This window comes from Plecotus auritus, assembly GCF_963455305.1.
Source record: "Plecotus auritus genome assembly, chromosome: 8".
NCBI lineage: Eukaryota > Metazoa > Chordata > Mammalia > Chiroptera > Vespertilionidae > Plecotus > Plecotus auritus.
Window position 1 is genome coordinate 59,720,468 of NC_137782.1, and position 13,602 is coordinate 59,734,069.

Sequence of the window (13,602 nt, forward strand, 5' to 3'; positions counted from 1 at the left end):
TGTCACCTCCTTTCATTAAAACCCCCACTGAGAATATCCAGGCTTTCAGTGAGGCATCTGAGGTGCTTTACAATCTGCTTTGACCTGTCTTCCATTTTCATCTCTGGTGACTCCTTCCCTCATCCAAGCAACAATGGACACTTGGTAATTTTTCAAACACACCAGGCTAAGTATGTGCTGAGTACCAACTATGAACCAGACACTAATCTAAACTTTGGAATATAGTGAACATGAAAGGAAGGCCCATGCTCTCATGCAACTCACATTTTAGTAGAAAGAGCCAGTGAATAAACAAATAAGACAATTTCAGATAGTGATAAGGTGCTGTGAAGACAAATGGGGTGGAGGGTGAAATCAGTTATTTTAGATGCAGTGCTCAGGGATGGCCCAAGAAGGCAACATTTCATTGAACTTGAATGGTGAGGAGCCAAACAAGCAAAGATCTGGTGCAGAGTGTTTGAGGTCATTTGATCAGCATGTAGCAAAGGCCTTGAAGCAAGAACTAGCTTGGTAGCTTGGCATTTTGGAGTTTCCAAAACGAAGCAATGAGGCTGGGGGGTAGGAGTGAGAGAGCAATGCCCTAAATAGGGTGGGGCCTGATCACAAGGGGCCTTGTAAGCCATGGAAAGGAGTTTGGATACTATTTTAAAGGCAAGAGGAAGGATTTGTAGTGAAGGAATGACATGTGGTCGCCAAACCGTGGACCGCGGACCACTGGGGGTCCGTGAGGTCCGAAAGGCTGGCGACAGCTGCTCTGATTTACCTTTTAAAAGATCACTCTGGTTCTTCCTGAAGCAGGGGTTTCAGTCGAGCAGAAGGTAAGTTTTGATGCCAGTTCCATGCTTTCAGGTTTATGCTCAGGCATTCCTCAGCCTAGAATGAGTTCCCAGGGTCCAGGAAGCTGAAGAGGCCCCCTTACTGCATTTCTCTGAATCCAGATCAAGCCTTGTTTAGTGATCAAGAAGATATGGGGCGGTGTTCCCTAATATCCTTGCTTCACCAACAATTCAGTCATTAAAAAGGCACACTCACTCACTTGGCGCAGGAGACACTGAGGAGAGTCCAACAAGGTCTTCCTCCCCACTCCATCCCATCCCTCCCCATCCCCCCGGCCCGCTGTCAAGGGACCGCTTTTTTCTGTTCCCTCCACCATCTCCTAACTCAAGGGACAAGTCTCAGATTATGTTTGGCGCCGGGGAGCAGTGACACACCAGTCCCATGCGTAGGCGAGACAGAGGAGCCTTCTCCCTAAGGTGAACGAGGCCACCTCGCAATAGACAGCGCAGCCACACCCAGGCCAAAGATCCGCTGAGACAAGGGCGTCGCCGCCGGCTTCTGGGCAGTATATGGACTACAACTCCCAGCAGACTCTGCGCGCAAAAGTGCTGATCCCTCCGCTTCCAATTTGTCCAGTCCGCTGTGCCCACCGTTGCCCGCCAAGAGCCAAGTCCAGGTTTTTTTCAGGACCCGAAGTCCGTCTTTTTATCATATTTCCAAAGAGGGGCCGCTTGGAGCCCTGGAGGAGAAACGGACTTCTTTGAGGAGAAACGCGGATGCAGACCATCGAAGAGACGCCGCTCTGAAGCTGCGATTTTCGCGCGCTTTGGCGCAGGTGGTTGTGGGTAGCGCGCCCAGAAGGGAGAAAAGAGAGGGGGTTTGTGATCGTGCCGCCCGTAGGGCCTGCGAAAATGTTGGAAGACGAGTCCCACGCCGAGGGGGCGGCGGTGGTCGCCGCGGCCGGGGAGGCGCTGCAGGCCTTGTGCCAGGAGCTGAACCTGGACGAGGGGAGCGCGGCCGAAGCCCTGGACGACTTCACCGCCATCCGGGGCAACTACAGCCTAGAGGTGAGCGGCGGCAGGTGGGCTGCCGGATCCCACCCGCGCCAGGCCCCACCCCGGCTCCGCCCCTACCCTTCCCTGTGGGGCGGTGGGAGTTTCCCCACCCAGAAGGGTCGCCGCCCAACCGGGCGCCGCCGAGTGCGAAATTGGAAGGGCGAGTATAGATCATTCCGTCCATTTTTTTATTTGAGGCGGGAAAGTGAAGTTCGGAAAAGGAGCAGTTTGTCCAAGGTCACAAGTTCCTCAGAGATCCTTAGACTCCAGACCAGACTTCCCCCCACCCCGCCAAACTCTACAAACTTCCTGGCACTGCCCTTATATGTATTAAAAATTAATACTATAATGATAAAAGCTAAAGTGAATTGTGTGCCAAGACATTACTGCCCAGTGCTTTAAGTATGTCATCTCACTGAGTTCTCGCTACCACCCCTTGAACACCTTCTGTGATCTCCTTTCCGCAGGTGAGAGGCTGAGCCCCCGAGAGGTTAAGGTACTTACTTGCCTAAGATCACACACACAGTTGGCGGTGAAGCAAGTCTAAGGAGTCGGGGCCTTTTAGCCTCGCCACCCTTCCGCCTCCCTAGGGCGGGGTATGGGTTGCTCGCTGTGTAGTACAGGCAGCGCTGCTCAGCAATTAGATCAAAGGCAATGTTCATACATGCTCTCTCAGCTCCAGGTCCCTTCTCTCTCAGACGGGGGTATTTAGATTGTCCTCATGCTTTAGCACAGTGTGTCTGGCTATCATTATATATGATAGAAAATAAAATAAATGTAGGCTGTCATTATTAGATTTTCCCCAGCCATTCTTGCATTTAATCCTCACAACAGCCCTGTGAGCATGGCAAAGCAGTGAGTATTATACTACCTGCTTTCCAGGTAATATCAAGGCCCAGAGGATTGCCTTGCCCTGGGTCATTCTCCTAATTATAGAAACGCAGGTAAGCACAGGCTCTGCAGAGGAGGTAGAATTGTGATGGAATGTATTTCATTTTTTTTTTAATGTATTTTATTGATATTTTACAGAGAGGAAGGGAAAGGGATAGAGAGTCAGAAACATCGATGAGAGAGAAACATCGACCAGCTGCCTCCTGCACACCCCCCACTGGGGATGTGCCCGCAACCAAGGCACGTGCCCGCAACCAAGGCACGTGCCCTTGACCGGAACCGAACCTGGGACCCCTCAGTCCGCAGGCCGACGCTCCATCCACCGAGCCAAACCGGTTTCGGCTGGAATGTATTTCAATAATTACTCCAGTGGCTTTACAGTCAAAGGTTTTCATGACCCATGGGGCCTGGACTCACCCATAGAGTGCTCCGCTGACTCACTACCCAGTGAAATAATTGTGCTGCATTTAAAGGCATAGAGTTGGACATTTGCAGTTGAGTGTGTGTGTCTGTATATAAGGGAAAAACACCCCAAGAGTGACTCTTGTATGTCTCCAGGGTAGGACTGGATAGACTGAGTAAAGGACATAACCCAGTATGCATCTGTGGGAGGCATGACTGGAAAGTGAGGAAAGAATAAGAAAGTAAGGGATATTATGAATTATGGCCTCTCAATGAAAACAAACTGATTTTTTAAACTATTTTTTATTGATTTTAGAGAGGAAGGGGGAGGGAGAGAGAATCATTGATCAGCTGCTTCCTGCATGCCCCCGATTGGGGATCAAGCTTGCAACCCCAGCAACCAGGAATTGAATCTGGACCTCCTGGTTCATCGGTTGATGCTCAACGATGGAGCTACACCAGCCAGGCAACAAAGTGATTTTTAAAAGCCTGAGAAAGCATTTCTGACATATCAGGTCCTCATTTGGTCTTAGTGAATAAGCATTTACTGAGTGCCAGCTATAGTCTAGGCATTAAACTAGGCACCTCTTTCAGATTCTTGAATATGCCAAGTGTTCCCACTTATGTGCTTTCTCCATGCCATTCCCTCTACCTGAACACTTTCCCCTCACCCCCCATCCCAGGGAAAATTGAAGAGCTAGATCTCCAGTAAGGCAGAATTGATATATTCAATCTTAAATGTTTGATTTAGAAAGCATAGATGTGTGAATTAAGATTTCCTTTTTTTTTAATTAAGATTTTCTGAGTGTTTTTTTTCTACCCGAAGTGTTTTATTCTGTCTTTATTTTTGGTGAAAGGCTCTTGAAGTAGGCATTTTCATATATCTGCTGCTTCCTAAGAACCCCTCTACCCAGCCATACCTCTCTCTAATCTACCTACTAGTAACAAGCTCCTGCGTACATTTTCCTCTATCATTTCTTCTTAACAGCATACTAGAGGCCCTGTGCATGAAATTGGTGCAGGGGGTGGGGGGATAGGTCCCTGAGCTTGGCCTGCGCCTTCGAAGTCCAGGAGCCCTCAGGGGATGTCCTTAGTGCTGCTGCGGAGGATGTCCTTAGCACTGTCGTGGAGGCAGGAGAGGCTCCCACCACCTCCGCTGGGCTTACCAGCTGTGAGCCCCACTTCTGGCTGGGCGACACTCCCCCATGGGAGCACACTGACCACCAGGGGGCAGCTCCTGCGTTGAGCGTCTGCCCCCTGGTGGCCAGTGCGCGTCATAGCAACCAGTTGTTCTGCCATTCAGTTGATTTGCATATTAGCCTTTTATTACATAGGATATCTCACCAATTACAGATAATGTCTGTTTTTCTTAGTTCAAGACTTGGAGTTCCATGAAGTCAGAAACCATCTTTGTATTTCTAAAACCTAGCATCAAGGACTCAAAATAGATAATATAGGTGACTTTTTATTTTTAAGGGGAAAAAATTCAAAGCAATAATTCTGGTACTTAAATTTTTTTTAATCTTAATGGTGTTTTCATACAGTAGTCTGTATCCAAAGGCTCTATAACACTTTCTATTCCCAAATAATTCATTAATTAAGTCTTAAAAAAATATTTAACCTTAAGCTTACTTCCCTCTTTTTTTTTTTTTTTTTTTTTTTTTTTTTTACCTCCCTCTTTTAATGCCTTGAACAAATAAGACTTTAATTTAGGGTAGGTATACTGAATTTTAGCTTTATTTGTGGCCACTCATTTCTTCCCACCCCTTTTGGATTATTGCAAGAAATCTATCAGTCTTTTTATCCTTCTAGAGCAGGAGTGAAGAACTTAGTTTGTTTTGCTAAGGGGCCATTTGGATATTTATAGCATCACCCGCAGGCCATACAAAATTATCAGCTTAAAAATTAGCCTGCTAGCCCTAGCTGGTTTGGCTCAGTGGATAGAGCGTCGGCCTGTGGACTGAAGGGTCCCGGGTTCGATTCAGGTCAAGGGTACATGCCTGGGTTGTGGCCTTGGTCCTCAGTGGGGGGCATGCAGGAAGCAGCCGATCAATGATTCTCTCTCATCATTGATGTTTCTCTCTCTCCTTTTTCCTTCCTCTCTGAAATCAATAAAAATATATATATATTTTTAAATTAGCCTGCTATATTTAGCCAAACATTTAATGAACTCACCCCTAATGCCTTGGCAGGGCCAGACCAAATGATTTTGCGGGGCTTATGCAGCCTGAGGGCCAGACGTTCCCCACCCCTGTTCTCCAGTCTGGTCTTAAAGAAGAGCTGCAAAACAGTGAATAGCAACAGTAGTATGTTGTACTTTGAAATTTGTGTCCAACTATTTCACATATAGATCATCAATGAAGTCATGAAGTGATTCTAGCTTGGATATATGTCCAATCTACCTCAGAGAATTGTGTTGAATTCTCAAATGCCACCTTTTTTGTAGCATTGTAAATTGAGATATCTGCTAAAATAGAGAGCTGTACTTACTATTTTAAAGATTGGGATAAATCCCCCAATTTTTACCTCACAAAAATGACAGTCTCCTTTATGTTGTTCAAGATAGATATTTTTATGTGTGATTCCTTTGTCATCTTTCTACTCTGTTCTTTCCTTTCTCTGCCAAACTAGTTTAAAAATGGTGGAAAGGAATTTTGGCATCATCAAGGCCATGACTGGTGTTTTAAAATCGAGAAAGCTAGTGCTGAGAAATTTTAAGAGAACTCTTTCAGAAATATTATATTTGAGGTGTAAGTGAGAGATCTAGCTTTGGATTAATACTGATTTAGCATGTTATGCAGGACTGAGAATAAGACGTTTTATACCTATTATTGCAGCTAACTAAGCTTTGTGACCTTAGGCCAGGGGTGGGCAAACTTTTTGACTCGAGGGCCACAATGGGTTCTTAAACTGGACCGGAGGGCCGGAACAAAAGCATGGATGGAGTGTTTGTGTGAACTAATATAAATTCAAAGTAAAGGAGCGGAGGGGAGAGCAAGAGAACTGGATAGAACAGCCGGATGGGCCGTAGTTTGCTCATGGCTGCCTTAGGCTAATACTTCCTTTCTCTGGCTGTTATATACAGAATGAATATTAGATTAGATGCGGCTCTTTGGCCCCTTGAGTGTGGCTCTTCCACAAAATACCATGGCCTGGGCGAGTCTATTTTGAAGAAGTGGCGTTAGAAGAAGTTTAAGTTTAAAAAATTTGGCTCTCAAAAGAAATTTTAATCGTTGTACTGTTGATATTTGTCTCTGTTGACTAATGAGTTTGCCGACCACTGGACTAGATAATTCAAAGATCTCTTCTGGTTCTAGAGTTCAAGCATTTTAACATAATAAATTCATTTTGCTATTTGTGTTTTGCCTGCCAGGGAGAAGTTATACACTGGTTGGCATGTTCATTATATGTTGCATGCCGCAAAAGCATTATTCCCACAGTTGGAAAGGGTATCATGGAAGGAAATTGTGTTTCACTTACCAGAATACTACGTTCAGCTAAATTAAGGTAAAGCACTTTGATTTTTCAAACACTGTTTTATAAGTCCTAAATTGGATTTTAGAATTTAATTTCTCTTTATTTTAAAACATTTAACTTCATTCTTTTTTTTTTAAACTTCATTGTTTTATAAGCTTGTTGTCATATAGATATTCTTTCCCAGTTCTCCTTCCACTGCCTTTCTTCCTCAAATTCTTACTTCAACTAAGGCTTATGTACTAAATCTTTTTTCTTCTATAATTTTTTCATTAATTTTAAAAAAATTTTAAAAATAATTTCAAGCACAAAGAATACCCATGTACCCTTGATCCAGATTCACCTATTATTAATATTTGCTTTATTATTTGATCTTTTTCTCTTAAGTAATATTTTTTCCTCAACCATTTCAAGTTAAGTTGTGTACATTATAGCCCTTTATACCTAAATACTTGAGTATGTGTTTCCTGAAATAACTACAGTACAGTTATCAACTCCAGCAAAGTTAACATTGATACAGTAATTTTATATAATCTGTCATCTCTATTCTAATTTTATTAGTTAAATCAATAATTTTTCTTTATACCATTTTTTTTCTTTAGGTACAATCTCTAGTCTAGAATCAAGCATTACATTCACTTATGTCTCTTTAATTTTCTTTAATCAGGAATATTTCCACAGCCTTTGTCTTTTATGACTTGACATTACTCTTTGCATAATCCAAAGAATCATAAATCATGCCAAAGCCGGTTGGCTTGCCACCATCAAAGTGGATTCTGAATCCAAACACAAAGATGACATCTGGTGTGGTCTTAAACATTTTGGCTAGTTTTTCCCAAATTTCTGTCTTGGGTACTATTGCCTTCCCAAGGGTGAAGGACTTCGATGACCATTTGCTTCTGTTGAAGTAGTGTGTTGGTCATGAACTTCCTGGTCCAGATAGCTACTGTGTCATTCATGATGAAGGTTCATCTTCAAGCAGCCATAGAGGGAAAAAGAGTGGTTTTTTAAATGTAGACTGATAATTTTAAAAAGTTTTAAATCTCACATTCTTTTTTTTTTAAAATTCTCACCTGAGGATATGTGTGTGTTTTTTAATTGATTTTAGAGAGAGAGAAAGGGAGAGAGAGAAAAACATCAATGTAAGAGAGAAACATGGATCAGTTGCTTCCTGTATGTGCTCCGACTGGGGATCAAACCCGCAACCTAGGTATGTGCCCTAACCTGAAATTAAATCCACAACCTTTCTGGATATGGGATGATGCTCCAACCAGCTGAGCCACCCAGCCGAGACAAGTGTCACATTATTTTATTTTTATTTTATTTTTATTGATTTCAGAGAGGAAGGGAGAGGGAGAAAAAGAAACATCAATGATGAGAATCATTGCTTGGCTGCCTCCTGCACACCAGCCACCTGGGACCAAGCCCACAACCGAGGCATATGCTCTGACTGGAAATTGAACCATGACCTCTGTCTGGTTCATAGGTCGATGCTCAATGACTGAGTCACTCCAGCTGAACAAGCATCACATTCTTAATTGCTAAAAGGACAGTAGATCAACATAATCATGTTCATTTAGAAAAATGAAAAAGAATTGCAAGTGTTATTTGCATTGATTTATAATACTTTGGGCTATTGTCCAAATTTCCAACTTTAAACGATTATGTAGATCTTTATAGTTATGGGAAAATACCCATCAAATCTATAACAATGAAAGCCTAAGCGACCATCACAACTGAATGGACGACCGAACAGGCTGCATGGGGTGACTAGGCGGGCAGGGGGGTTAGTGAGGGGCGACCAAAGGACTGAATAGCAGGCTGCGTGGGGCAATCAGGCCCGTGGGGGGGGCAGTTGGGAGTGACCAGGCTGGCGGGGGTGGGGGGCAGTTAGGGGCGACCAGGCCGGCAGGGGGGGCAGTAAGGGGCGACCAGGATGGCGGGGGAGGGCAGTTGGGGGCGACTAGGATGGCACAGGGGGCAGTTGGGAATGACCAGGCCAGCAGGGGGATCAGTTAGGGGTGATCAGGCAGGCTGGCAGGTGAGCAGTTAGGAGCCAGTGGTCCCCCGAGGGGTCCCGGATTGGAGAGGGTGCAGGCTGGGCTGAGGGCACCCCCCCATGCACGAATTTCATGCACCAGGCCTCTAGTATTGTTAATAAATCATACTGCAAAACATTATACAGTGGAACTTCAGTTCTTGAACTTAATTTGTTCTGGAAGGCTATTTAAGAAGCCATTTGTTTGAAAATGGAATCGTTTTTTTCCCATTAGCTAGAGCATCAGCCTGCACACTGAGGGTACCTGGTTTGCAGGTTTAATTCCCACCCCGTAGGAATTTGACCAATCCATGTGTCTCTCTCACATTGATTTCTCTCTCTCTCTCTCTCTCCCCCTTCCTTCCTTCCTCCTTTCTACTCTAAGAAAAATCAATGGAAAAGATATCCTTCGGTTAGGATTAACAAAACAAAAAAACCCACATTCCTCAGCCTGGCGTGGGTTAGTAGTTGAGCCTCAACCTATGAACCAGGAGGTCACTGTTAGATTCCTGGTCAGGGCACATGGCAGGGTTGTCAGCTCCATCCCCCGTGCTGGAGGCAGCTAGTCAGTGATTCTCATCATTGATGTTTCTCTCTCTCCCTTTCCCTTCCTCTCTGAAAGAAATAAAAGTATATATTAAAAAAAAAAAACAAAAACACCCCACATCTTTTCTTAAAGTTATCAAACCACCTCCTACAAAGACTTAAACTAATCACCTTCAGCACTGGTTCCAGGGGTGCAGCATCTTCGCTTTTTCACATATCATTTCCTCCAAAATGCTGTCACAGGCTAAGTGTTTTTCATTTATCCAAATCAACAACAGTTTTTCTACCTCTTCAGTTGCTTGTGATCATTGTTTTGTGAGCATTTTCACACCCTTAGCAGCATCAACACACCTGATGATGTCTTTATGCTTTAAAATTGTGCTAATGGTCCATTTCACCAGCAACAAAAGAAAAAAAAAAGCAAAAATCACAGCACAATTTCCTGAGAGGTTAATAACATGAGGTTTAGCATTCTCTTATTTGTTTGTGGCCTGAGAGAGGCTTTTTGCCATGCTGATGTATCAACATGAAAGGGCTGTCAGGTCAAGAATGAGTTTTGTTAGAAAACGGACATTTTTTCCATGAACTTGGTTGAGAACCGAATTGTTTGAGTCAGAGATGTTCGAGAACTGAGCTTTGACTATAAATATAGATGCACATGTGAAACTAGAAAATTATTATTGAGTATTTATCTGTGTGCCAGGAACCACTTACGTTCTTTTTTTTTTTTTTTAACCACTTATGTTCTAAGGGTTTGCATGTCTTTAACCATTTAATTCTCACAGTTAATCCCATGAAATAAATCTTAAAGAAACTGAGTCACCAAGAGGTTAAATTACTTACAAGTCCATGCTATATTACACATGTATCTACACACAAATATTATATTAGTATGTTTCTGTTTTGAATTTTATTTATATTCAGCTTCAGTTTGTAAAAAAAAACTTAAAGCAACTTCCAACTTTAAAAAAGTTTCATGTAAAAGTTTCTTTTGCTATTAAGTGTAGTATTAAAAAGTAGTATCTGTTGTGCAATTAAAATTTTTTTAATATATTTTTATTGATTTCAGAGAGGTAGGGAGAGGGAGACAGAGATAGAAACATCAGTGGTGAGAGAAAATCATTGATCAGCTGCCTCCTGCATGCCCCCTACTGGGGATCGAGCCCACAACCTGGGCATGTGCCCTGACTGGTAATCAAACCCAGGACCCTTTAGTTCACAGGCCGTCACTCTATCTACTGAGCCAAACCGACTAGGGCTGCAATTTAAATTTTTAATTCATTTTAAAATATAAAGACATTGTATCTTCTTTTTTAAGTATTGAAAAGTAATTCTTCGCATTCTTTCACAAGTTTTTTACTAACTTGTGATTTACTTTTTTAACTTGTGATTTAAACCAAGATTACTTTCATTTATTATTTTCATATTATAGTAGAACCAGAATGAAAATTTAGTTCATGAAAAATTACATTTTATACATTTTAATTGGAACATAGATGATGTTCATTTTTTACAATGTAATTTTCTTTTTTATCTTTTGAGTGCTATTAAAATTCAGTAGTGTGCTGCTATTGGGACATATGAGCCATATTTTTTATCTCTGCTCTATAAATTTGTTTTTCTTGTTTGTGGGTGATGAAATACACATAACGTAATTTAACTTTTTAAAAATTTTTTGTTTTTTTAGAGAGAGAGAGAAACATCAGTGTGAGAGAGAAATTGATCAGTTGCTTCCCATAGGTGCCCCAACCAGGGATTGAACCTGCAACCTGGGTATGTGCTCTGATGGGGAATAGAACATGTCACCTTTTTAATATATTTTTATTGATTTCAGAGAGGAAGAAAGAAGGAAAGATAGAAACATCAATGATGAGAGTATCATTGATTGACTGCCTTCTGCACGCTTCCCACTGGGGACTGAGCCCACAACCCGGGCATGTGCGCTTGACTAGAATCAAATCCGGGAACCTTCAGTCCGCAGGCCGATGCTCTATGCACTGAGCCAAACCAGTTAGGGCGAACATGCCATCTTTTGGTGTACAGGACAGCACTTCAACCAACTTAGCCATGGTGGCCAGGACATAATTCATCATTTTAACCACTTTTACTTTTCCTTAAAAAAACACTGTATGGCCTTGCAACAGGTAGTCAGTGCCAAGCTTCAGTTTCGTTTTTTTAAATCCTTATCCGAGGATATGTTTATTGATTTTTACAGAGAGGAAGGGAGAGAGGGAGAAACATTGATGTGAGAGAGAAATGTCGATCAGCCACCTCCCATATGTACCCCAACTGGGGATCAAACCTGCAATCTAGCTAGGTATGTGCCCTGACCAGGAATCAAACCTGCAGTCTGGTTTATTGGCTCACACTCCAGCCAAGCAACCAAGCTGGGCAGGGCCCATTTTAACCACTTTAAGTGTAGAGTTCAGTGACAATAAATGCATTTTTATCGTTGTGCAAACATCTCCAGAACTTTTTCATCTTCCCAAACTGAAACTTCATAACAATTGAACAATATCTTTCTTCTTTCCTCTCCTGCTAACCCTGGGTAACCTTCATTCTACTTCCTGTCTCTGTGAATTTCACTATTTTATATATTTCATATAAATGAAATCAAACAATATTTGCCCATTTGTCTCTGGCTTATTTCACTTGGCATAACGCCTTTAAGGAAGGATACAGCATATGAATACTTAGCATAATATCTTTACGAAAATGACTGATTTAAAAGCTAGAGCAGACCTATATATATATTTTCTCTTTTTAAAAAATTAAACTTATTGCAATAACACTGGTTAATAACATAAATTTTAGGTGTACAACCTTGTAATATGATATCTGTATACTCTATTGTGTGCTCACCACCTCAAGCATAGTCTCTTTTTGTCACCATAATATCTGACCCCCTTTACTCTCTTCCTCCTCCCCCACCTCCTTTCCCCTCTGGTAACCACCATCTGTTGTCTGTATCTATAACTTTGGTTTTTTGTTTGTTGCTTTTTGTTTTATATCCCACATATGAGTTGAAACCATATACAGTTCTTGTCCTTTTCTGCCTTATTTCACTTAGCATAATACACTCAAACTTACTTTTTTCTTTTTTTTAATATATTTTATTGATTTTTTTTACAGAGAGGAAGGGAGAGGGATAGAGAGTTAGAAACATCGATGAGAGAGAAACATCGATCAGCCGCCTCCTGCACACCCCCTACTGGGGATGGGGGATGTGCCCGCAACCAAGGTACATGCCCTTGACCAGAATCGAACCTGGGACCCTTGAGACCGCAGGCCGACACTATCCACTAAGCCAAACTGGTTAGGGCTCAAACTTATTTTTTCTAATGAACCTGGAATAGCTTATTATGCCAGAAAGTAAGGAAGTGCTCAGAAAAATGTTGGGGACATATCCAAGGGACATAGGAGCTAACTTGAAAATGTTTCCAGTAGTAGCCTAACCTGGGATAATTTGAGCATCAAAATGAATAGGGACAGTTATGCATTATAATTCACTGAAAGAATTGTATACTAATGATAAGTAGGGGGGAAGGGAAAGCTCTTTCGTATATTAGAATGCCAATTAATAAATGTAGAAGAAATGATAGAGTTGGGAGGAGGGTGGAAATCACCATTTTGCAACCTCATAGTAATGATTGAGGGAAAAATCCTCAATGGGTGCTAAAACTAGGGAATAGAAATTTGATGAGAAGCAGAATATTTACATAATTCTAAAGATTCTCCTCAGTTACTAATTACAAAGGGAAAGATAGTATCTTGGAAGTGGAAAACTGGGCAGATCCTACCTAAATCAAGTACAGAGTTATAATAATAGGGTAGATGGATATGATCCACTGAGAAGGATATGACATCACTTGTATAGTATTCTGTCAAAAATACATGGCCTAAATCTAATGGGAGCATGAAACAAACCCAAATTACAGACATACTACAAGGTAAGATCAGTAAAATGATAACAATGCTATACGTTTTTTGGTGTGTTTTTTTTAAACATTTTGATGCACTTTGTTCCAAGTTAGAATAGCCATTTGGGGGATAGCAATAAATACAATAGATTTATAAGGGGATGTATTAGTCAAGGCTCTTGTTTATAAAAAAACAACTATCAATTCTGGCTAATTTAAGGAGAAAAGAAATTTACTAAAAGGATATTGGATAGTTGACAAAGTCTTGATAATACCTGACAGAGTCTTAAGGATGACTTAAAGCATTAAATTTGGAAAGAACAAAAGGAGGCTGGCTCCACAGCCAAAGAGCATATCACAGGATACATCTAATAGGGAGGGATACAGCTTGCATGGCCAGCAGTGCCATCCTTGGACATTGCTACAGTATTTGCCCCTAAGAGCTGAATATTGTTATTGTTCCTACTATAAGAATTTACCACTTCCTCACTTCTCTGTA

General features: G+C 41.8%; 1 protein-coding gene across 1 annotated transcript in view; it reads left to right on the forward strand.

Moving 5' to 3' along the window:
* Positions 1-1,688: 1,688 nt before the first annotated feature.
* Positions 1,689-13,602, forward strand: part of RBL1 (RB transcriptional corepressor like 1) — a gene marked incomplete at its 5' end in the record, with an annotated part of 76,384 nt that continues 64,470 nt past the window's right edge. The window contains 2 exons of the mRNA XM_080684193.1: positions 1,689-1,844; positions 6,499-6,632. Of these exons, the coding sequence (XP_080540319.1) occupies positions 1,689-1,844; positions 6,499-6,632 (290 nt within the window). The remainder of the gene's footprint in view (positions 1,845-6,498; positions 6,633-13,602) is intronic.